The 21,169-nt window shown below is 36.2% G+C and overlaps 2 protein-coding genes across 5 annotated transcripts; both read left to right on the plus strand.

Annotated features, from left to right (window-relative positions):
* The first annotated feature begins 1,502 nt into the window (after positions 1 to 1,502).
* Positions 1,503 to 9,712, plus strand: LOC122310850 (protein BASIC PENTACYSTEINE4-like). 3 transcript variants are annotated; one of them, XM_043125052.1, is made up of 3 exons: positions 1,503 to 1,805; positions 8,262 to 8,446; positions 8,548 to 9,712. In XM_043125052.1, exons 2-3 carry the CDS (start codon positions 8,378 to 8,380, stop codon positions 9,424 to 9,426), a joined length of 948 nt encoding a protein of 315 aa, XP_042980986.1. In that variant the 5' UTR covers positions 1,503 to 1,805; positions 8,262 to 8,377; the 3' UTR covers positions 9,427 to 9,712. The 3 variants fall into 3 exon arrangements, with proteins under 3 accessions (XP_042980986.1, XP_042980984.1, XP_042980985.1); XM_043125050.1 differs by having other exon boundaries at positions 1,503 to 1,694; XM_043125051.1 differs by having other exon boundaries at positions 1,503 to 1,694; positions 8,293 to 8,446.
* Positions 9,713 to 15,728: 6,016 nt separating this feature from the next.
* On the plus strand, positions 15,729 to 21,023 carry LOC122310851 (bZIP transcription factor 29). 2 transcript variants are annotated; one of them, XM_043125054.1, is made up of 6 exons: positions 15,729 to 16,039; positions 16,146 to 17,585; positions 17,688 to 17,820; positions 17,913 to 17,997; positions 19,901 to 20,101; positions 20,570 to 21,023. In XM_043125054.1, the coding sequence occupies exons 2-6, from the start codon at positions 16,306 to 16,308 to the stop codon at positions 20,590 to 20,592; spliced, it is 1,722 nt and encodes a 573-aa protein (XP_042980988.1). In that variant the 5' UTR covers positions 15,729 to 16,039; positions 16,146 to 16,305; the 3' UTR covers positions 20,593 to 21,023. The 2 variants fall into 2 exon arrangements, with proteins under 2 accessions (XP_042980988.1, XP_042980987.1); XM_043125053.1 differs by lacking the exon at positions 20,570 to 21,023 and having other exon boundaries at positions 15,730 to 16,039; positions 19,901 to 20,435.
* Positions 21,024 to 21,169: the final 146 nt, after the last annotated feature.

Genomic DNA, 21,169 nt, shown 5'->3' on the forward strand with positions numbered 1-21,169 from the left:
AATTTCGTGTTCGAGCCTAGGTAGGACAATTGAGGAGCTTGATGAGTCAAGCTTATGAGTCAAGCCAGATGAGTTTTTGGCAGTAAACTTCATGCTTCAGCTATACAAGACGAAACTCTCGTCGCCATCAAAACTGCTCTACGACTGGCCAAATCGCTGAGTCCAAAAATTGGTACTTTGGGAGAATACGAAGTCAGTTTGAACGGTGTCGGCAAAAAAAATAAATTAAAGGAGTAGGTGTATCTGTATAACCCAGTTATGGATTACCGGGTTATAAAACCGGATCCGGGTTTATAAAAACCCCCAGGTGTAATCCAGGCAGATAACTGCCCGGATTCACTCGGATCCAGATTTCCAAACCGGACTGAAAAAAAATCCAATCCTGATGTACACCCTTACTCTATCCTATCATTTAAAATATATTACCAAAATTTACTTTTCTATTTTAGATAATGGCTTTTACAATATACCATACTTCAGCTTATTTATTTTTTATTCATATCATTTAAATATTATACTTTTTATTTCTTTTTTATTCATTTCAAATATTTTTAAAAATATTTACACATGAGAAGAAAATGAGAAATCACATGAAGAAGAAAGAGAAAATAATAAAAAATGTTTACATTTGATGAATAGGATCTTTTACATGTAGAGGAATCGCTGTAGTAAAATGTATACCCGGATTGGTTACATAAAATCAAAAAACTCATCTCATCTTAACTCATTATTACAACTTTTTCAAATTTCCATACAAAATATAATAAATAATTTTATTTTTTCAACTCTCAATACAAAATTAATATTAAAAAATTATATTATAACAATATTTTATTCATTACTATTTAAAACATCTTATCTCATCTGTATAACCAAATGGGGCCTTAATGTTTTTAAAATATAAAATCTAATAGAGTAGCATTTTAAGAACATTTATTTATATTTTGAAGGAAAATATATTTTACAAGAACCATTGGGAGTGCTCTAGAGATTTAGATATGAGTTGAGATAAAAATTAAAGTTATATAACATATTATTAGAATATTATTTTTTAATATTATTTTTATTTTAAAATTTAAAAAGGTTAAATTATTTATTATATTTTATATAAAAATTTTAAAAAATTGTAATAATTAAATAATATAAGATAAAATATATTTTATATTTAAACCTAGCCGATCAATTCGGGTTCGAATTTATTATATGGAACCATTGTCCTCCCTGTTCTTTAGAAAGGGATCAGTCCTTCGAAGAATTCTACACATCATTCTATATCATATATTTTATATATTTTAATATTATTTTTTATTCTTATTATTTTTTATTTTATTTTATTATTATTAAACTAATTAAGTTGTTCTATTTATTATTCATATACTATATATTTATTATAAAAAAATAAAAATAAAAATAAAAATAAATATGATATGTGAAGTGTGAGGATTCTAAATAAGATTTTTCCAGTAAGTTTATCCCAAAAGAGAGAGATCAGTCGCAACAAAACGCTGCGTTTGGATATTTTTAAGAGACGTCGTCGTCTACAATTGGAGAGTGAGAAGGCGAACCCACCCACCAATGCCAATGGCAATCCCATCAAACCCCCAACGTCCACTTGCACTTCTTGTTGTTGAATATCCCAAAAATTTCAGGCTAGGCGTTCCCTATCGGAGTCCATGCTGATTTGTCCAATTTCAGTGAGTTTTCTTCATAATCTCATCGTCCCCCATATCTCTCTCTCTCTGTCTCTTTCTCGCTGGATTTGTCGGTGTTTATATTCGAATATGCATCCCTCCCGGGCTCTCTAGGTTCGTGCTTATCTGTGCACCTTAATTTGGAATTTTCTCTTTGCTAAAGAAAATCCCTAAATTTGTTTAGTAAACTCGTAGTCGTCGGATTGGATCTATTATTTTTCTCAGGATTGTCATTTTCGTTCGAATTTTCTCCAACGTGGCGTTCTGTAAATAAGTCAAATTTACTGATGTTGAAGTGTTGGTCAAGAAAAGAAACTAGAAGTGGATTTGGTTCTATAGAAACTGCTTCCTTTTACTCCAACTATTTTAGATAAGCGTTTTTGTCTTGTTTTCACTCTTCCCTTTAAGTTTCATACCTTTTCAGAATTATTAGATTTATTTTTTAACTAATTTCTTTTTGGTGTTCTTAACTAGGTGTTATACAGGACTTAAAACTTACATTAAAGACAAAACCCTGTGACATTCTGGTTCCAATGCTGACTAGCCATAGACCTGACCCGCTATACGCTGGATAATTACCCGACTGTCATGCATTAATTGTTCAAAATTTCTGTTACAAAGAATCTAAAACGGAATAATATTTCTATAAGCTTGATGAATGGCAATATATATCTCAACAAACATCAAAATTAATTAGTGAGAATACAAAGAGTCCAAAGTAGACAAGGTTAGAGGTGAGGAAGCCAAATGGGGTAAGTGGCAAAGAATTAATAGTTACAATAAGATGAAGTCTTTTCTTTATTGCAAAAGTAACAATAAAATGATAATTAAGTGGTGAGAAAGCCAAAGGGACGAGTAATGGAAAGTCAATAACCATAACAAATTTTTATATTTAGTAAATACATCTCTGGATGATTGTGTTTCTTGAGAGAGAGAGAGGGAGGGGGGGGGGGGGGGGGAGGGGGAACTTGGGTTGAGTAATTTCCTCTGTTGTATTCTTTTGAATAATTTTTATGTGGCAGGTTTTTTTTTTTTTTTTTTGCTGTCATAATTTTTTATTTTTCTCCCGTCCTTGCTTATTCAAGAGTGCTATTCGTTTGGGCCAATTAGAGAGTTTTGATTGTTTGCACATCCTACTAATGCTTTACTTTTGCTTGTTTTTACTTGAAAATAAAATGAAACCAAGCCAATGGCCACCTTCTTCTGGCTTAGTTGCTCCTAGATAGTATTGGAGAATAACTTCTCAAAAAATAGTACTGGGGAATAAATAGTTTTGTAGATAATTGTTATCAGATCATATATATAACTCTAGATTAGGACTCATAGATGGTGAAATTTAAGGGTACTGATTATGAAGCTGGCCTTGTATGAAACTGTTTGGTAATGCTCATTGTCGGCAGTGAGAAATGGTAAATAAATGAAGGGGCCTGGGTGTGAGGGGTTTGTATCTTTGAAGCATACACTTTGAGATACTTGTGATTTTTTGAGCAGCTGCTTTTGACATACTTATGCTGCATAAAACATTGTGAGCTTTCGTAATAAGGTTCCATTTTTCTATTTGACAGTTTGAAATGATGCTGTGTGAGTTAGGATACGTTTCAAATCTCCGCAGTTGGTGCATATGACTTGATAGTGAAAAAGAAATATGTTATATATATATATATTATACATATGGTAATCTACAGTAATGATAGCCTTTAGAATCTAATAGAAGTCTGTGATGTAGACCATTAACTGTTAACTTCCTGGTTGGAAGTAATAACTACAAGAATTGTACGAAGTATATGGAGTTGCGTACACGTTGATTGGGTTTATCTGGCTTCAAACGGGGCCTCAGGAGGTGTATTGGTTATGTGGGACCAACAAGTGGTGGAGAAAAGGGTGGAGTTTATAGGGCAATTCACGGTGGCATGCTCCTTTAGGAGTATATTAGATGATTTTTTATGGGCTTTTGCAGATGTCTATGGCCCAAATGCAGATAATGACCGAAGTCTTTTATGGGACGAACTAGCTGGAGTTTACAGTTGGTGGGACCTTCTGTGGTGCATTGGCGGGGACTTTAATGTAACAAAATTCCCTAGTGAGAGTCATGGCAATAGAAGAATGCGCCCGGCAATGTCATGCTTCTCGGAATGCATCTTTGAGTTAAACTTAGTGGATCTACCAATGGCGGAGGGTTCTTGTACGTGGGCTAACAATCAGACATGATCCAGATTAGATAGATTCTTAATCTCTCCGGAGTGGAAGATTCATTACCCGAAGGTTTGGCAAAAGAGACTACCTCGTCTGTGTTCGGATCATTGGCCTATCTTGTTGGATTGTGGTGGAATACAGAGAAGACGCCGATACTTTAAGTTTGAAAACATGTGGCTGAAGTCGGAAGGGTTTGTGGATAGGATGTGACAATGGTGGTCTTCCTATCAAATTCAGGGTACTCCCAGCTTCATGCTTGCGGGTGAACTTAAAGCGTTAAAACAAGATCTAAAGAACTGGAATAGACAATCTTTTGGCGATATTGGGGCACTCAAGGAAAGTAAGTTTAGGGAGGTTCAGGAGCTCGAAAGGTTACAAGAGTATAGGACCTTAACGCAGGAGGAATCAGCCCAAAAACTAGTGCTGGTCGCAGAACTTGAGCAGATCATTATACTAGAAGAGACTTCATGGCGGCAAAAGTCGAGGGCTTTATGGCTGAAGGAAGGAGACCGTAGCACTAAATTCTTCCACAGGGTAGCCAACTCTCACAGGAGATACAATAATATTGAGATGCTGAAGATTGATGGGGTAGAATGTAAGGATGAACAAAGTATTAACAATCATGTAGTTGGTTTTTTTGAACAGCTACTTACTGAGCAGGTGGGTTGGCGGCCTAAGCCCAACGGGCTGATTTTCGACTCTATTGACTCTTTGGACAGCAGCAGGTTGGAGAGGCCTTTTGAGGAAGCTGCAGTTTTTGAGGTGGTGAGGAAGATGGCTAAAGATAAGGTCCCGGGTCCAGATGGGTTCTTTCAATCGTGTTGGGATGTATTAAAGGAAGATCTTATGAAAGTGTTCGAGGAATTCCATTCGATCGATAAATTTGAGAAAAGCCTAAACACCACTTTTCTTGCATTGATACCGAAGAAGGCCGGGGCTGTGGAGATTAAGGAATTCCGACCTATTAGCCTTGTAAATGGGGTTTATAAGATCCTTTCTAAGGTTCTTGCAAATTGTCTTGGCAAGTTTGTAGGAAAAATCATCTCAAAGCCCCAAAATGCTTTTGTAAAGGATAGACAGATCCTAGATGCGGTTCTTATTGCAAATGAATGTCTAGACAGTAGATTGAAAGCGGGTAATGCAGAGATGCTTTGCAAGCTAGACATGGAGAAGGCATACGACCATGTTAATTGGGATTTCCTAATTGATGTCCTTGGAAGGTGTGTTTTGGAGAAAGATGGCGATCTTGGATCCATTGGTGTATATCTATGGTGAAATATTCAGTTTTGATAAATGGAAGCCAAATTGGTTTTTTCAACAGCCCACGTGGCCTAAGACAGGAGACCCGCTGTCTCCATTACTCTTTGTTGTGGTGATGGAGGTTTTGAGCAAAATGATCTCAACCCTGGCTGATAACGGGCGAGTGACCGGTTTTCCGGTTGGATCCCCGGGTGGGGGAGTTATTAATATTTCACATTCACTTTTTGCAGATGATACCCTTATTTTCTGCGAGGCTGATTACAACCAGGTCCGAGTCTTGAAGGCACTGTTACTTTGTTTTGAAGCAGCTTCGGGACTGAAAGTGAACCTAGATAAATCAGAGATGGTGCCTATTGGAGGTGTGCAACGTTTAAGATATTTGTCAAATATTCTAGGGTGTAAGATCTCCGCACTCCCTATGACTTATCTTGGTCTTCCGCTGGGGGCTGCCTCGAGAGTGGCTCCGTTATGTGACACAGTGATTGAGAAGGTAGAGCGCAGATTAGCAGGATGGAAGAGAATAAGAATGTATATGTCAAAAGGGGGTAGGATTACCTTAATCAAGAGTACCCTATCTAACCTGCCGACTTACTTCTTGTCCTTGTTCCCTATTCCAGTAAGTGTGGCGCTTCACATAGAGAAACTGCAGAGGGACTTTTTGTGGGGAGGACTAGGTGAGGAGTTCAAATTCCACCTAGTAAGGTGGGAGAAGGTGTGTAGTCCTCTCTCTTATGGCGGTTTGGGCATCAAAAATTTGAGAACCTTTAATCGGGCGCTACTTGGAAAATGGCTGTGGAGATACCATAAAGAACCAGATGCGTTATGGAAGTTGGTAATTGAGAGCAAATATGGTAGCCTTTTTTTTTGGGGAGGGGGGGTGGGGATGGTGTATCAATGAGGTGAGAGGGGCATATGGAGTGGGATTGTGGAAATATATAAAAGGAGGATGGGTGGTTTTCTCTCGTCATACAAATTTTCGTCTAGGAGATGGGACTAAGATTAAATTTTGGCATGATAATTGGCGTGGAAACAGTGCCCTAAAGGACCAATTCCTGGCCCTCTTCAAGGTTGCAAGGGATAAGGAGGTTGCAATAGTGGAAGTCATGGGGATGGTTGGGGAACATATCCAGTGGAACATCAATTTCAGCCGGGCGGCACATGATTGGGAATTGGACAGTTTTGCAGCATTTTACAGCCTCTTGTACTCACTCAAACAGAGCAACCAGCTTGCTGATTTACTATGGTGGAAGCCTACAAGTAAAGGTTTGTTCTCGGTTTGCTCGTTCTATAAATCTCTTTCGCAAGGGTCCCCCATTCAGTTCCCTTGGAAAAAGGTTTGGAGACATAAAGTGCCTCCCAAAGCAGCGTTCTTCGTGTGGATCGCATCCTTGGGTAAGATTCTCACAACGGACAACTTGAGGAAAAGGAGGGTGATCATCGTAGATTGGTGTTGCATGTGTAGGAAAGGGGGGGAATCCATAGACCATCTTTTACTACACTGTGAGGTAGCTCAAGGATTATAGAATGAGATGTAGAGTAGACTAGATTTGGGCTGGGTAATGCCTGAGACAGTGGTGGCGGTGTTAGGTAGTTGGACAGATTTGAGAGGCATTCAACAGATCAAGGCTATGTGGAAGATGATCCCCATTTGTATAATGTGGTGTGTATGGCAAGAGCATAATGAGCGAACCTTTGAGGACAAAGAGAGATCTATGGAGGAACTAAAAGCTTTCTTTTTTAGAACTCTTTGTACATGGGCCACTGCAGTTAATTTTAATGGCCAAAATTTACATGATTTTCTTGTATCTATTGAGCCTACGTAGTAGGGCATTCATTGTACTGAACAGGGCTTTTGCCTATTCTTTTCATTAATATACTTTGATTTTACTTATAAAAAAAAAAAAAAGTCTATAGCTTCTTTTTTTTTTAAGAACTTTTTTCAGTTCTTTTCGTATAAGTTCAGCAAACATATAAAACTAGAAGTTCAGCAACATTTGCATGATAATCATGGAGAAATAATTCACTGCATAAAATGGAAGTTTCTGAAGAGCATCTCAAGCAGAGAGATAAGCCCTACATAATTTGTTCTTCTGTAGCTTATTGTAATGTACCATCGTGTATTCAACGTCATTGTATTCTCCCCATTAACATAGTGTGTCCAACTTATATATCTTATGCATTCTGACACACTCATGATATAGTCAAAGCCGAGAAAATACCCTTGGGATCATTGGTAGAGAACTGTTATGTCTACACAAGTTCTTTACAAAAATCAAGTTACATGCTAACTTGGCAATGCCAATGCCAGTCTTGGCTCAACAAAAAGTGAACTCAAAAATTCAATTCAGAATAAAACAGGCGGACGGAATCACTTCTATAGGATCCCTGTGTAGACCAAGCAATTCTCTAGTTGTTATGTTTAAGTGTCCATGAAGCCAGCCCTTGTTATTTTTCTGTTTGAGCTATATCATTAAAACCAACTTTCCAATTTGATTAGACTATGAACTTTTGCTGGTAATGTGGGTTGAATTATGGACTTATCAAGTACAGTGCAGTTTTTCTGGTAATTTGCTTCTGGCTAACCTAGTTGTTAAGTCTTAATCCAAGACCTAGGAATGCTGTCCTGCCTTCACGTGGAGCTGGGTTATAAGGCATGGGAGGGAGGGAGGGAGGGAGGGGGGGCGAAGAGAGAGAGAGAGAGAGAGAGAGAGAGAGAGAGAGAGAGAGAGAGAGTACATAGACATGTGAATTACCTGAGGAAAATGCCATCTTTGTGAACTATAATCTACACATAATGGCATTATCAAGAGAACCCTTCTTAAACTGCATACGAATATCTTGCACATAGCCAGACAAGTGGTCCTTTTTCCAAAATTGTGGGGCATTATAATATTATGCATAGAGGTGGTGGTAGTGGTTGTCTTGACTGGTTTTTAAAAGGTCGAAGAATGTTGTTTTTGGCTGAATTGTGATGCTCTTCTTTTCTTTTGTCACTCGTATAGATTCGCTTCTTTTCCATATTAAAATTTTCACACTACAAATAAGTGGAGGCATTCTTAGCTCTTTTGCTTGTTACTTTTTGACTTCAAATTCAAATTTTGTTTTCTCATTTGATAGTGGTTCATGTGTGTATGAGATGGGAAACTAGTTGGTGCATTTTTCTTCTCCAATTGAACTTTGAGAAGCTGCTTGGAACCGATTTCTTCCTTTACTACTGATAATCTTGAAGTGAGATGGATGATGGGCGGCAACACGAAAATGGGCGACACAAACTGGATTATTACAGAGGATCACACTCTCCGGTAATAAGAAAGCAACAATCTCCATTTTTTATTGATATCTATTTCCTTTTGGCATGCAAAAATTCGACCTAATCTGAATGGAATAAAAATGAAATGTGCAGTGGAATATGGTTCCCCAGCATCAAGTAAAGGAACCAAATGCCTTAGTCATGAATAAGAAGATTATGTCCATTATTGCTGAGAGGGATTCTGCTATTCGTGAAAGGAATGCAGCGCTATCAGAAAAGAACGAAGCCTTGGCTGCACGGGATGAGGCACTTCGTCAACGAGATGAGGCCTTTGCGCAGCGGGATAGTGCTCTAATGGAACGAGACAATGCCCTTGCAGCCCTTCAGGTCCGGGATAATGCCATGAACTTCCCGTTGAGTGGTGGAATACAGCGAGGATCAAAGCGCATGCACCACCACTCAAACCATTTAGTTACCATGGCCGAAGCTCCTTACAGCACCAAGGAAGAACAAATAACTGATGCCTTCCCAATAACCGTTATTGCTTCTGAAGCTGTCAAATCGCATCAGGTCAAGCGAACAAAGGAGAACAAGGCCATTTCATCAAAGCCGTCAAAGCCACCAAGAAAAGGGAAGAAAGTAGGTGAGGATTTGAATAGGCAGGCTGCTTCTGATGGTACAAAGTATAGATCTGAGTGGGATAGTCAGGATGTGGGATTGAACCTAGTTACTTTCGACGAGTCTAGCATGCCAGTGCCTGTTTGCTCATGCACTGGAGTACCCCGACAATGCTACAAATGGGGGAATGGTGGATGGCAGTCATCTTGTTGCACCACCAGGCTGTCTATGTATCCCCTGCCTCAGATGCCAAATAAGCGCCACGCACGAGTAGGTGGCCGAAAAATGAGTGGAAGTGTCTTTACAAGATTGCTCAGTCGGCTGGCAGCAGAAGGCCATGATCTATCACTACCACTGGATCTCAAGGACTACTGGGCGAGACACGGAACAAATCGCTACATCACCATCAAATAGCTCATGAAATATCGATCTTTGGGATGGAGTACGTTTTTCTTTCTGAGCCTCTCTATAATGTATTAAATTTGACCGACTTCTTGGTTAGGAGGTGGAGCATTGATAGAAGGTGTTTCAATGATCCTTGTTGACGTCATGTAATTAGACTCAAATTCCATCCTGATAGAGATGGATTTTTCCTGAGGGCCAGTGTTTGTACTCATCCTACTGTAGGTGGGCAGACTCGTAGGCTCTGCTTGTTTTGCAGCCTCACCACCAATATTCCACCTAGCAATCTTCAGTCCAATAGGCATCTCTCTCTCTCTCTCTCTCTCTCTCTCTCTCTCTCTCTCTCTCTCTCTCTCTCTCTCTCTCTCTCTCTCGTGATGTTCGTGTAAAGATTTGGTATCGCCCCTTGATAGCCAATCATTACTCATGAAAACGATTTCTGCCAATTACAAATCATTGACCACAAAGGTGCCATAGAATAATCTATCTGTTGTTTCAGTTACCCAAGTTTTTAATCTTGCAAATGGCCAATTAGCATCAAATTATGTTGTTCATTCCAAAGTCTCTCCGACAGATTTAAATAAGAACAAACTGAGGTTCAGGAACAAGTCCGAGAGAGATAATCAAAGGTCTAGAGCAAAATGAAACTGTACGTGATCTTATCTCAGGCTCGACAAACGAGCCCCATAGTCTGAAACGAACTATTTCTTTGCCGCTTTCTCAAACCTGTTTTTCACAGAAACACCAGGCGTCCGTTGAGCTAGCTAGCTTGCTTTCACCTATCATAAAATTATTTTGGTTGCTTGAAGAAATTTATGTAGTTCTTTCTGGCCTTCGGCTACTACGGAGTGTTCTGGGAAATTTGGGCAGGGCAGTGGAGTGTTATAAAATGCTCCGTTATTATTTATTATTTTATAATTACTTTTCATTATTATTATTTTTTATTACATTTCATTACTTTATTACTACTCATTTTTGTAGGTTAGGGTATTTACTATTTAAGACTCATTACAATGGTTAGGTTTAGGGAGTGAAATGATAATTTTTTTTTATTTATTTATTTTGGATGAAAGTTTAAAATATTATATATTAGTATTATTTTGATATTTAAAAAAATTAAATTGAGATTTAGAAAAGTTGAATTGTTTATTATATTTTATATGAAAATTTGAAAAAATTATAATAATGAGATAAGATAAAGATGAAAATTTTATATTTAAACTTGGTTACTAAACCTAACGCTCCTGGATACTGCAATCCCCTATTCTCAAGGGTATTTAGGGTTTGTATCTTATATTTTGTCTGTCCTCGCAATTTAATAAGCAATGATATGTCTTTGAGCGCCTTGGAGAAAACACTTGTGCTATATATCCTACATTTTTCTTTATTTTTATTATAGTTTGTAAAATTATTTTTCACTAAACCTTTTTCTAATGATTTACTGTACGGAGAAGGAAAATTTAAAGATGTGATTTCGTAAATGATTTAATGGTGTAAAATAAAAATAAAAATAAAAATAAAGTTCCTCTTTTAAGAAGTATAGGTTGTAGTTGGTTGTTGAATTAAGAGATTTTTTAATTTTTTAATTTTTTATAAAAAAATAAATTCATTTTAATCAAATTTATACATTTTAATTTAATAAATTAAATTTATCTCGATTTAAAAAAATAAAATTTATCTTAATAAGATTTATAAAATATTATTATCACAAGTAATCCAAACGTAGCCTTGAGATTTTGGATTTTGAGCCATAACCAGTCTAGTTTTAACAAAATGTTTGTCATGTATCAAATGTTACCACAATTGCGTGGTGTCAATTGCGTAGTGTCACGTCTATACCTAAAACACTAAATAATTTTTATTTTTATTTTTTAAAAACACCAAATGTTAGAAGGATATGGCCTCTGTATTCGCGGCAGTGGGGGTGGGAACAGGGATCCCCTCATAATTATGAATAATTGATTGGTGATAAGAGCCAACAACCCCGGACGGAGCTCACTGCACGGGCCTAACAGTACAGGATTTGATTTTGACCTCCCAAAGAAACGGCGTCGCTTCATTTATCATCCCTCCATTAATTCCAATAAATGACAAAACGGTCTCATCTTTTCCAATTTTAATGGGCCTCTATTCCATGGTACGTGGGCCCACTCTTCTTACTTTTTTCGGTTTTTTCAAAAAAGAAAAAAGGTTAGCTTCTATCTCAGAATCTCAGATCGGATAAGCTTCCCTCTTTTTTCTTTTTCTTTTTTTTCCCTCCATTTAGAACCAGCACTTGCCACGTGTCCGTTCGGTGAACCCCACTGTATTTAAGTCAACCTAAGGATATCATCCATGACACTGTTCCTACCCACGTGTAATCCATCGCGTATTTGACGGGGGGCGGTAATCACGAGGCTCCGAATTGAGGGTGACCTTAGGGGTCCCACTCCATAATCATCTTATTAACACAATACAATCATATACTTATTCGTTCTTTTAATATAAAAATAACTCGATTTATAAATCAATATTGATAATGTAAAGTATTAGTAACATATATTAAATAAATAGTTTCATGCTTAAGAGGAGAAGCATGGAAGTATAATTTTTTTTTTAAGGACCACTAGTTTGACCAAATGTAATTAAATAAAAAATATAATTAAGAAAAAACAAATTTGTAAATTTTTTTATTAACATATGAAATACATTTTTAATAAAAACATTTATAAATCAAAAATTATATTTACAGTATTTTTACATATTTTTTACGAATTCTATTATATCATTTTTTTAATATAAAATAAATATTTTACTTAATTATATTAATAAAATACATAAAAAATATATAAAAATAATTATATATAACATAAATTTATAAAATTATGTGTTCCATGTCTTTTGCATCAATTAACATTAAAATATTTAATATTTTCAATTTTTCTATAATTATAGTAAATCTTAAAACAAATTGTACCGTGTGCTTTGTGAGCACGATGAATAAGTAACGGAAATATTAAAGAGCTATTTTAATTGTTAAAAGCAGGTTAATTAGGCAAGTACTGTATCTAGATCATGGTCCGACAACGTTGTCAAGTCAGACTTGGTTGGTAGCTGTTGTACAGTAATTCCTTAATGATGTGTAGTTACTTCACTGCAGAGAGTGGTGGATTTCCTAACCAACTAAAATCTACAAAACGTGACAAAACTTAAAAAGGGTGTAGGTGAGCATGTAAGAGACCAATTTAAGGAATTATATCTGTCCACTCCTTTACTCAAAAAGACACTGTGTATGTATATATGTATTTGTCTTTAGTTTTCCTAGATTGCACGTTCTGTTCTCTTCCATCTTCATACAGTAGTGGCCGGATAAGGTGACCATGTGGTCCTAACGGTTTTCAATCTATTTCGGAACGGAGAAATATCCTAAAAATAAATATATAAATTTTAAATTATAAATAAATATATTATAAATTCACGCTAATTTATAAATTTATTATTTACTTTTATCAAAACTTTACCGTTTCTGGTCAACAACGTCATGCAACAAACTCAATAGTCCTTTAACATGACAAAAATTGTTGGTTTTTTTGCCGTAGATGGCTACAAATTCCTAGGACGTGCAGGCTTGATGTGCGGTTGGTCATGACCGAGAAGATGTCCGGAGCTAGCATTATCCGCGGGTCTTGGGGTTCCAAACTTCTGCCATATTTGCCCTCCAAACTTATCAAGCACTTGTCTTCTGCCACACACCTTCACTCGTATCTAAAAGGCATGAGCGTGGCATCTTGTTAAGTTATTGTCAATGATTATACTTACAGGTATTTATACTCCATCTAAGAGTGTAGACTACACATGTATTCATTTTATCTTTATAAGATACGATAGTTACAGTCGTAAATATATATGCGTCGTATAATTACTTTTAAAAATTTAAATAAATACGAGACTCGCATGAAAAAACATTAGTTTTTAAATAGTAAACCTTACTCTTATTTAAAACGACTGTGTAATATTTACACATTCAACGATTATATATAATATTATTTTACCTTCATATATCATGCTGTATTATTAAAAAAATTTTACAGTGTCATTTTATGTTCATAATTACGTTATTAAAAAATAAACAATAGTGATTATATTGTTTCCTCACTAGACATCCTTTATGTCATTATTGCTTTCATTGCCATCATTAGTGTGTATATATGTTGAGTGGTGGGGGGGTTAAGGTTGATTTCTAATTAGAAGAGCTGATTGTCCATAAAGTAAAGAGCCAATGCAGCTGAATTATATCCCATAACTTTATAGGTCTATTGCCAATTTAATTAGTTTTCCAATACCTAATAATTATGAATTGCCAAAGGTATACTTTCTGATTGGCATAACCTCAGCATTCAAAATAAATATCTGGAATTCGAAACCCTCATCCTTAAATGTATTAAAAAAAATAAAAATACAATTACGAATAATGTCAATGTTCAAAGAACACCCATTTTAAAACTGTCTTGCTTGTGAAACGTGCATTCGTGAATTTTATACAAGGAATCTCCAATGGAGTCTCCTCATGCTAGATACATCCAACAACATAAAGAGTAAAATTTCTTTTATTTTTATTTTTAAAAAGGATCCACTATAATTATTTAATTAACAGCAGGTAGACTAATCTTTAAGGTATGCGCCACCAATTTGAATAATTCAATTCCTCCAAAACACATGATATTATTCTCTGTCTCTAAATTGGAAGAAATTGTGTGAGAAAATAGAAAAAAAATAATGTTCCGTATAGTTATGGAGTATATAACTGCCACGCAATTGTTTTAAAAAATAGTAGAATTAATTATTAAAAAATTAATTATTTTTTATATAAATTACATATTTATTTTTTTAAAAGAAATTATATAATATTTATATACTAGATGATTACAAATATTATTTCTAAAAAAATTGTTGTCCAAGCTCCTGTGCTTTAAAACCTTAATTCCCTATTAAGAGTATTATAGTAGGAGTGAAGAAATGGCAATCACTCATCTATAATGAAAAATGGTAAAGTTGTAATTTCGTCGCCTACATTCATGGCAAAAAACACTCTTAAGGGATATAAAAAAATGGTGGGAAAAAGGATAGATATAGGACAGTAATAAATTGAACTCAATCATCACGACTTCTATTTTTTTTTTATTGGTCCACAATGTAATCAATTATCCTTCTAATAATTTGCTCTTTACGTGCCATGTGTACGGAATGAGTATTACTAGTGATGCATGGTTCAATCACTGCATGGGATTTAATTGATTGCCTTTTCTTTGAAGACTTTTAGTGTACGAGAGATATAAAAAAAAAATGGATGGTGGTAGAGCCATCGCCATGGGCTGAGAGCTCACTGTCTGGCAAATTTTTATTTTTTTATTAATAATTTTAAATATTTTAAAAAATATATAATAATATTAATTTTTTTTTTCTAATTATTAAGCAAAGAAAAAGTCAGTACCTCCCAACGAGAGTCACTAGCTATGGCTAAAATATTTAAAAAAAAAGATATTATGTATAATCTAATCATAAAGTACATCAATGTAACACAATTTTTTTTTTATAAAAAATTAAAATTTAGTATTAAAAATTATTTTTTATCATATAATTATGTATGTACTCATTATTTTTAAAGAAATTATATAGTATTTAATACTATTTATGGATTCAATGAATGTAAATATTATTTATTTAAAAGAAGATCAAAATATGATAAATTTTTAGCAAGTGGGTATATTTTGTAAGAATTAATATGGTTTAATTTAGAAAAAAATAATACATAATTTGTATATTTAGAATTTTCATACATATAACATTAAATATTGGAAGACATGTTTTTTGTATAATCTCTTTAAATTAGAAAGAAATTATTTATACTTTCTAATTATCGATTAATATTTAAATTTTAAATATTTGAATTAAATCAATTCTGAACAACTCAAACCGAAGACCCTAAACTACTTTTACAAAAAAAAGAACGAAAATGGGAAAAAAAATAGAAAAGAAATCTCTACTTACCAGAAACTAACCAGAGTATGATCAGCAATTAAAAATGATGAAATGGGCGTGTAGTTTACGCGCTTAAACACGGGCGTGATGAAACCGGCACACTTTCTTAAAAAAATATCGTTTAAAGAATTAAAAAAGGTAGTTTTGAGAGGAAATAATTGCTAAATAAGCTGCGGAGACTAGGGAAGGTAGAGGGGGAACCAAATGAGGTCGGAATGAAATTGAAATGCGGTGGAAATGCACATTCCTCTCAAATGAAATTCTTATTAAATTCACGCGTAGTAGTCATGAAATCCGTGTAGTCGTCGTCGTCGTTATAGAGAGAGAGAGAGAGAGGAGAGAGAGAGAGAGATAGACAGAGACAAAAGAAAGAGCGAGAGCTTCCTTGAGTTCTTCTCCTTCTTCTTCTAGAGAGAGAAAGTGCTTGCCTTTTTTCTTCTGAGAAATATATATAGAGAGAGAGAGAGAGGGAGGGGTGGAGGCTGTGGCCTTGGCATTACCGTAGGAGAAAGTTAAATGTGGCGGAAAATCTGGTGCGCGCCACCTCTATGTCTGATAACTTGGGTCGGCCGGCAATTTTTCTCTTGAAATGCCATCTGCTCAGAAGGTATTCTTGTTTTGGAGAATTCCAGCGGTCATGCGTCTGAATGTTGTTATTTTTCCCTCTTTCCCCCTTTTTGTTTTATTTAAACGTTGCTTTACTCATTTTGCAGATTGTTGAAATTTCCTTTGTGGTGAGTAGGTTTTGGTTCAGGCGTTGAATTAAAGCACTAAGAACTCTGTGAAGTGTTAATTTGATCATTCTTTTCGAAGAAGCATTCTACAATCTAAAAGTCACTTATAAAAAAGTACATTAGTAGGCTTTCGAGCAAAATGGGTGACACTGAAGAAGCCAATAGTGATATGATGCAAAGGCTTCAGTCTTCATTTGGAACTTCTTCATCTTCCATTCTAAAGCAACCTTTATCCATGGAGCAGCTCAATATATCCCAGTTAAGCCCTTCGCTAAACCGTGCCCGCCATTTTCAGCAAAGTTTTAGTGGAGATACCAAAAGAGTTGGTATACCTCCATCTCACCCCCATCAGATCCCACCCATTTCTCCGTATTCTCAGATCCCGGTGTCCCGTCCGGTGAACCAGCAGATGGGTTCTCAGAATTTTAGCCCGGGACCCACTCATTCGCGATCCTTATCTCAGCCGTCGTTCTTTTCGCTCGATGCATTGCCCCCCTTGAGCCCGTCTATGTTCCGGGACTCCTCATCCACGTCGATATCTGATGCGGTGTCGGGTGATGTGTCGATGGAGGATCGGAATACGGGTTCGCATTCTTGGTTGCCTCCCTCTCCCTATACGAGGGGTGATGCTGCGCGGGTTGGGGACAGTTTACCCCCGCGAAAAGCGCATAGAAGGTCTAATAGTGATATTCCGTTTGGGTTTTCTAATGTGATGCAATCTTCACCGCCCCTTGTTCCATTGAGGGGTTCGGGTAGTTTAGAGAGGTCGATGTCTGGTCGAGAAAATTTGGGTTTGGCAAAGCCGGCTCAGTTGGTTAAAAAGGAATTGACTTGGGAGAGAGGTGGTGATAACAATGCAGAAGGTATGGGTGAGAGGAAATCAGAAGGGGAAGTTGTGGATGATCTGTTTTCTGCATATATGAATTTGGATAACATCGATGCATTGAATTCTTCAGGCACAGATGAGAAGACTGGTAATGAGAATCGTGAGGACTTGGATAGTAGAGCGAGTGGGACAAAGACTAATGGAGGTGACAGCAGTGATAATGAAGCAGAAAGCAGTGTGAATGAAAATGGAGCCAGCATGCAGAGGGCGGGACTGGGTTCTTCCGCTGAGAAGAAGGAAGGGATCAAAAGGAGTGCTGGGGGAGATATTGCCCCAACCACCAGACACTACAGAAGTGTTTCTATGGATAGCTTCATGGGGAAGTTGCAGTTCGGTGAAGAGTCACCTAAACTACCGCCTTCACCTGGAACTCGTCCCGGACAAATGTCACCCAGCAATTCCATTGATGGAAATTCAAATGCCTTTAGTATGGAGTTTGGAAATGGCGAGTTTAGCGGGGCAGAGCTGAAGAAAATTATGGCAAACGAAAAACTTGCTGAGATTGCTTTGACCGATCCAAAGCGAGCAAAAAGGTATTACATACTTCATCCGTTATAGCTCACCATAATAAATATCCAAGAAGCATTTTTTTTTTTTTTCTGTATTCTTTTAACCTTCGTGGTTGTTTAATTTAGGATTTTGGCAAATCGTCAATCAGCTGCTCGTTCCAAAGAACGGAAGATGCGGTACATTTCAGAGTTGGAGCATAAGGTTCAGACGCTACAGACTGAAGCTACCACACTGTCTGCACAGCTTACCTTGTTACAGGTGGGAGTTTGAACTGCTGATATTTTGTTTTCTTATGCCTTCATTTTCTATTTTTAAATTGCTTTGCTTTGTCTTCTTTGCATTGCTTGCAGAGAGACTCTGTTGGTCTAACTAACCAGAATAATGAGTTGAAGTTCCGTCTGCAAGCAATGGAACAACAGGCACAACTCCGAGATGGTACATATGGTTCCTTCTATTTTGTTTTTCTCCATTTCATGGATAGATTTCATAATGAGCCTGCTGACACCTTTAATTATATTTAGGAGGTAATTCTGGATAATTGCTTCCTGTGATTGCTCTCCTATATATTTGGGTATAATTTGCTCTAATTTTGCAGAAATATTTGTGCAGTTTTACATTCATTTTGAATCAGTGATGATACTTTGTGCGACCACCTACATGAGTCTGCAATGTTTCATGACAAGTAACTTGATAAAATTTAGAACTGGTTACATGAGTCTGCAATGTGCGGTGCTTCTTTGAGATCCACTATGATTCGAAGAAGAGAACCTCTGAATTAAGCATTGCTTTATTCTGTTGTTTGGTTCATTTCAGCTTGATGTACCAGTTTTTCTGTGGCACTGTAGCCATATAACAGTCTGACCAAGTCGAAGAGCCATCAGGTCCTCTATTCCTAGAAGCTACCAACTTGATTTGATGTATATGGACTAGAGCCGTCAACCCCCTAGATACTTAAATATAAGATTCAAGCACCCTCTAAAGTTCACTCAACTGTATTTATTGAGAGACATTTTTTATGTTAACCTAGTCAGTTCTTGTCGTGTATTCTCTTAACACTTAACTAACAATTACTTATTTTAAAAAATATGTAGATTGTATTGTATTCTCTTAACACGTTCAAATGTGGATCTTGATTGTCTTGGTAAAGCAGTGTTTTGGGTTTCAAAGAATTATTTAGATCAGTGGCAAATTTCTTCAATTCAATTTCCAGTTTAGATACTTGCAGTTGCAGTTGTAGAAATATATAAGATACTGGGCTAGAAATAACCAGATACTCATCTCTCATATCAAGATAACACTTGTACGTTAGTTGTATTACCTAGTATTCTTCTGTCACCTCTTGCATAAACACTTTGGAACACCAAACGATTTTGGAAGGAAATACTAGTATGATCCTTTTTAATTCACAAGTGATTAATATGAAAACATGACTTCACTGGAAAGTGAGATACCAGAATGTCATTTGTTGTTGTCAAAGAACCTCAGAAGTTAATTTGCTATCTTGTAGATGAGAATTATTCATATGTTTGAAAGATGTATGAGTCCTTAAAGTGAATGTAGCAAAAGTAAGCATGTTAGTTTACGGAACTAAACAAGACATATTCGGAACAAAATATAAGAGTCATCTTAATCTGTTTAACTCATGAGTAAGAAAACCTGCTGCTGCTTAGAACTGGATAATTTGGCTCAGGGTCATTGTAGTCAAATGACAGAAAAATAGGAAGAGCATTTGTTGAGGTTGCAGGAAAACATGAGGGCTTATTTCTCTTCAAAATCATTCATATATGACCCTAGATAATCCTACCTCATTATTAGTTAAAATAGAAGTGTAGTTGAGTGGGATATGACTCTAGGTAAACTTTGGTAATAAAGGTTCATGTAGCGTGGCCCAGGTCTTTTGGGCAGAGTATATTGTCGTATTAATATAGATTTTAAGAATAATCAGCTTTCTTCTTTTTTGACAGATCTGTTGCTTGGAAACCCCTCAATTGTCATGCCATTGCAAACATCTTAGTGCTTGATGTCACTGAGGAAAAAATATACTTGCTTTCTATTCCACTATACGCATTTGGCATCTTAGTTTTAAGCTCCTTTGCTTGATGTATGTTGAAAATGACCTAGCATACTGAATCGATTGACTTGTCTAGAAAGAAGACGTTGGCATCTTTAGTTAGTTCTTTTTCCAATGCTCCATTGTCTGTTCTCTTTTAGCTTTGATGTCATTGTTTAATTTGTCAGCATGCAAATCACATTTAACCCAAAAATCTGGAAAAGTTTATACTATTGTGCTGCATTCACTACTGATGCAACTTGTTTGGCTAATGGTGTAATGTTTTAGCTTTAAATGAAGCCTTAACTGCGGAGGTCCAACGGTTGAAGCTAGCTACTGCAGAGATGAGTGGGGAAAACCCATCTAAGTGCATGGTTCCACAGCTTTCTGGTAACCCTCAAATGTTCCAGTTGCAGCAGCAGCAGTCCCCTACCCAGTTCAACATTCATCAGTTGCAACAGCAGCCACCTCAGTCACAGCAGCAGAATGGTAGCACAACCTCGAAACATGAATCCCTTCAATAGGATGTGAACTATGGGTTTCTGTCGGTTGGATGGTTCTGTGGTATCAATCATTACAGTTTAATATTCAGTAATAGTTGCTTAATGCATTCATTCGTTATTATACAATCTTAAATTAAGGTGTGTTAATCATGAATTCAATGTGTGTCCAGCTCGGACTATGGGTATTAAATCATATACAAGTCTCAACATTAATTATGTATCTTTTGCTTAATTCTTGTAGAAACCACCTCGGAATGTAGACATTATTGGACATAAATTTGTTTCTCATGACATTATAAGAGTCGAATCTCTTCCGTCTTTGTTTCTTTAGTAAATAACGATGTGTATGGTTTACATGCATCTTGTTCTGCTTATTGGGTTAGGCTTACTGGTATGAGAAAACAAATTAAAATGAAAATTGAATTTTCGAATATTCCCTTCCTTTGTTGTGTAGGATTAATGTTTCAGCAAAGCTAAGCCTCTCGAAGCAAAGTGTTGATTTAAGTCCAGTGCTTCTCTCAATCCCATTTGTCCGCAACTCATGGTCAGTCTTGTTGATTTCTATGTACGGGTTAGCATCAAAGCTCAACGAGAGACCGAATCTGCCAAGAATGGTACCTTGGCCTTCCTTGGGCTCTTGGCCTCTTCTGAAAATTTGCTATAAGTGTACAAAAAAGCCATATTATCACCCCCACAAAATGCAATTTGCACGTAATCATCCTTTCCGATTACAACTTCAAAGTTTAAACTTAACCCAACCATAGGACGTAAGAGAGATGCACCAAGAAACTTCTCGAGGCAACTTTTGTGTATTGTGTTTGTTACTTTGTCCGCATGATAAAACGCATGATTTCCGGGTGCATTTAACAGTTTGAGAAGACCAGGCTTTAGAGTTTCAGCTTAAACCATCACCTATGATCAGTTCTCCCTTTTTTTTTTTTTTTTTTTTTTTTTTTTATTATCATTATTTGGAAACCCTAATTCTAAGGCACGGTTGGATAATGAGTAGAGATAAAAGTTGAAAATTAAATAAAATATTGTTAGAATTTTTTTT

This window comes from Carya illinoinensis, chromosome 5 (assembly GCF_018687715.1).
Source record: "Carya illinoinensis cultivar Pawnee chromosome 5, C.illinoinensisPawnee_v1, whole genome shotgun sequence".
NCBI lineage: Eukaryota > Viridiplantae > Streptophyta > Magnoliopsida > Fagales > Juglandaceae > Carya > Carya illinoinensis.